This window comes from Halyomorpha halys, unplaced genomic scaffold, assembly GCF_000696795.3.
Source record: "Halyomorpha halys isolate HHAL.00 unplaced genomic scaffold, Hhal_1.1 Scaffold94.1, whole genome shotgun sequence".
In the NCBI taxonomy this organism is placed as follows: domain Eukaryota; kingdom Metazoa; phylum Arthropoda; class Insecta; order Hemiptera; family Pentatomidae; genus Halyomorpha; species Halyomorpha halys.
In genome coordinates, this window is record NW_027114465.1 from 441,211 (window position 1) to 445,705 (window position 4,495).

At 32.0% G+C, this 4,495-nt stretch overlaps 1 protein-coding gene and 1 long non-coding RNA gene across 2 annotated transcripts in view; one reads left to right on the plus strand and one right to left on the minus strand.

The window, feature by feature from the left end:
• LOC106677318 (uncharacterized) overlaps nt 1-4,495 on the minus strand; it is a 109,055-nt gene that overhangs the window by 16,323 nt on the left and 88,237 nt on the right. The gene's annotated exons all lie outside the window — the stretch shown is intronic.
• The window catches only part of LOC106677317 (alkylglycerol monooxygenase), a 53,385-nt gene continuing 52,868 nt past the window's right edge, over nt 3,979-4,495 (plus strand). Inside the window, exon 1 of the mRNA XM_014415157.3 lies at nt 3,979-4,080. Within this exon, the coding sequence (XP_014270643.1) occupies nt 4,069-4,080 (12 nt within the window). The 5' untranslated portion in view covers nt 3,979-4,068. The remainder of the gene's footprint in view (nt 4,081-4,495) is intronic.

Genomic DNA, 4,495 nt, shown 5'->3' on the forward strand with positions numbered 1-4,495 from the left:
TTGATTCTAGTTTTGGTCCACCCCGGGTATTTTATTTCCCCGGTTCCCGCCATATCTGGTGAGAATCCCCCTATCCACCACCTGGGGAGGCGCCCGATGGGAGACTAGCTACTCCACACGGGTAGTATGTATGTGATCATTTATCAATATTACCTATTGCCCACAACTGTGTGGCAGATTGTAATATCTATCAATAAATAAATCTGAATTTTAGAGAAAAAAAAAATGCAATAGATACATTGATGCCTTATTCATGAATGAACCATTGATAAATAAATATCGTATCCATGGCAATTTTAGCTATTAGTCTCAACTATAGCTAATTTTTGCACCACTCTGATTTATAATAAAAGAAAAGTATCTGGCGCAGTGCCCGCATCACACACCTTTCACTTCCTAACATCCCCACTACATTACATCCCCAAATTTTGCATAGGCCAGTGAGTTCGTGTTGAAGTTATCGTAATTTTTGATTTTCGGAAAAAAAAACTTAAAACCAGAGACGAAAATTATATACAATGTTTTTTTATTTTCCTGTTGCTATAAAATTTCATATTTTAGGGTTTCCCGGTATGAGAATAACAAATATAAATTTTGTTATTGCCAAGAATACAGTTGTTCAACAAAAGATAATGAAGCAGTCATACGATCGGAAAAGATTATGTGGTCTCGGCATTTCCCGTTCGAATTAGATTTATCTAATTTTCCTTTTTTATCCTTAAGTTATTCATAAAACTCTTTATTATTTTGTATTTATACACCATATGTCATTGTTAACAATAAGATTGTTTATTTTTTCAAATAAAGCAAATTGAAGGTTCTTTAGAGGAAGACTTTTTGGCATTCAAGCCCCGTTAGTCTATTTCAATGAGAATGAAACCTATCTCATGTCAAAGACCACTTCATCGATTCACCGAGTTTAATCAAAATCGTTAGAGCCCTTGCAGCGAAAATAAAAAAAAGGGTGAGGGGCATAAACTATAATAGAAAGTAGTACTTCCAGTAGGCCGATTTCTTTCCCTTATTTTATATTCCATATAGAGGCATGTAATAGGCTGCGGTGGTTTGGAAATGTAAAAAAGAGTGCAGGAGAAATGAATGACCAAAATAACGTTTGGAACGAGAATCGATGGAGGCCCGAGAGGGAGACCTACAACACTTGTGTTGGTCCAGTCAAAAAAGCATTAGACGAGAGATGAATTCACCGGAATAGACGCGGCCTACTGGTACAGGATCGAGGATAATGGACCCACCTCAACATGCCAACTCCTCAGACTGCTCCAAGCTAGGAGGGCTATGGTTAAGAACAAGATGAAGATGAATTTTAGAATAATTTCACTTTTAATTATATTTTCCATATATATTTTAACTATATTGTTATTTTTTAAATTAATTGAAACTTGTTATCTACTAATTTTTTTTTTATTGGCTCAAGTCCTCCATTGATGACCTATACAGCCCCAAAGTGGGAATGTCAAGGTTCATTTCTCGGGGCCTCCGCGAAATAAATATTGACCAGCCCAGGTGGGAATCGAACCCACAACCTTCTGAACCAAGCGCCCTCGCCCCAGCCCGCTCAGCTATCAGGTCCTCCAATCTACTAATTTAATATTTCAAATTATTATAATCCTTATAAGTACATTTATGAAGAAAATAGTTAATGGGTTGTAGGGAATAAAAAATTGGAAGACCTGTTATTATATAGTATAATTCCAGATATTTTTGTAATATGTGGACTGGTTTTATTCTATTTTTTCTGGATGTTGAAATATATTTTATAGATAGTTTAAGGAAAGGATTCTCTTAGATAAACATTCAGCGAAAACAAAAAGTTGAGATTTTTTTCACTAGGTGCTGTGAATTAACAAGCATGCTTTCCTATGTTTATTTGGAACTTTTATTAATCGTGCACACGTTAACTAAATTCGAATGTTTTAGAACCGTTAAAAAAGACAAGTTTTCTCTCTTTCTGATTGTAACAATAAAATATACATTTACAAACTTTGAAGGCAATAAAATGTCACTGAAATATATTTATACAATCATAGATGCATTGTATTAAATTTCGAATTTAAATAAAAGGATCCGATTTTTGCTGTTTGTAATATTTTAACATTCTTTTGATACCATAATTATATGAGAAGGATCAAATGAGTACCCTATGAACTATGAAAGATTTTCATTATTCTTGTCCTGCAAAACTAGTATTACATATATTATGGGTTTGAGAAAAATATGTGCGTGATGAGCACAATAAAAAAACCACAAGATCTGTCAAAATGAATTAGTCAAATTTTTGGTGGTAGGCCTGTATAATTAATTATCCAATGGAAAGAGGATAAAATAGAAACTTTGAGTTTTTTAGGTAATCTATGAAACGAAGGCCCGCGAAGGACCTCTGCACTTCAATGTTGTAATGTAAACAGGTTGATAAAAAAAAAAAAAAAATCAGCAAAACATAAAGTAAAAACAAGTATAAGAAGCAAGAACTAAAAATAAAAGAATAAAGACGTAAATAAATAATGGTATATTGAGAAAACATATGCTATAATAATAGCATAACTATAGTGAATACTATAAACACATGTCTGTTCAAGTGTTGTGTAATGCTTATTTATAGATTGAATCATAAATAGTTTAATGTTCTAATGTATAAACCATGTCAATTTTATCATAATTGTGAATATATTATTTTAATAAATAAACGTAAACAAAATAATATTTACAGTAACGTAATTCCTTACAGGCCGGGACTCTCACCGACCTTTACACTCTTAATAGATTAATTACTCCAGGGCTGCCAGTGCATTGGTACCTTTCAAGAAGTTTTAAATAAGCACATTTATACTCAGACTATTCTTCCACCCATTATTTGACGTACCTGATGTGTTTAATATCACTCTAGCTCCTCACGGTCACCTCTGTTCTACAGCTTTTATTCCTATCGTAAGGACTTACATATCGTACCCTTCGTTACTGCAGACCCGAACCCTGCAGAATGAAGTATCCTTTCTACATGGACCTACACCTCGTACCGGTCAGGAATAGTATGCCCCTTCTCGACTCCAGGCTCATACCCTGCAGACCGAAGTTTTCATCATTCGAAGGCTTGCGGCTCTTACCCGTAAGACTCATATTGTCCATCTTCTAACCTAACTACTCCATTCACCATCCCCTGTCCATTTACTCCTTAAGCTACCTAACCTGTATAATCAAGCATTGCCTAGGCCTTCTAGTATAGAGTACCTGATTTTTTTTTTTTGTAACCTGCTTTATTTAATAATAAATTTTTCTAATTACAACAAAATATATTATGAACAGTTCCATAGGAATTATATTACCCAATATCGAAATTGTTTAAAAATTCCCATTTTCGATTTTTACAGTGATTATAATAACTTGCCTATCCGCTCAAGAAGTTATAATGTTCTTTACACATGTAAATGTTAATTTAAAGACAAAAATGTTATTACCTGCTGAGTTTTCTTAATAAAGTAACTATTTTTTTTACGCCAATACGGATTACTGATATATTCGGTGGACAGAAGTTCGAATTACCAGGATTACTATGTGTTGTGATTCAGCACGTACAGCCTTGATACTTATTACACTTGAGTGGCAGATAGTATTATTTGAATAAATTGTTTCAATTTAAAAAAAAATAAAGTTTTAAATAACATAGAATTTAATTTAAATAATAATTTTTTTTATTTATAATTTTTGGTATATGATTTTTTTTATTTTCGAAGTCTTTTGCTCGATAATGTAAAAAATAGTAATAATAAAAAAAGGATATTATGCTTAGGAGAGTTAAAATAAATAAACGTTACTCACCCAATGGAGTAAGTGTAAGGCAATAAAATAAATATATTGCAAATTTAAAAAAATATTTATAATTATTAAATTTTAGGTAATTATAAATATGTTAAACTTTAGGGGTGGACTCCCGAGGGCTCGAACATCTTAACGGTGTTATATAATGTTCGCCCCTTACGTAATGCCAGGCCGTTCAAAATAAAAACCTAGTGGCAGAACTCGGCTCAGTTAGCCGCCAGACACCCACCCGTCATGGACTACCAGGTGAGTTTGTCCAAATCATTACATACTTACGAAAAAAATATATCAAGCAAGCACAAAGATATAATGACACAGAAGTTAATAATTAATTTTTTTTTAATTAGTTAATAGTTGACCGTGGAGGAGGATATGATCTACGTATATTTTAATTTTTTTTAATGAAATCTAGTAATAAATAAGATAGTTGGAAATTTTATATTATTATTTTATCAGGGTCTAAAATTAAATTTTATATCTGTTTACTTTTGATTTTGTTATTATTTCCCATAGAAATCATAATATAATTATAAGCTAGAAATAAGACCCTATCAAAATAAAATATGAATACAATAGATAACCTTCACATTATCACATGCTTTTTTTTCCCTTCATATCTTTTATCTCTAACATAAACATAAAATAAGTTTCTTTATATATA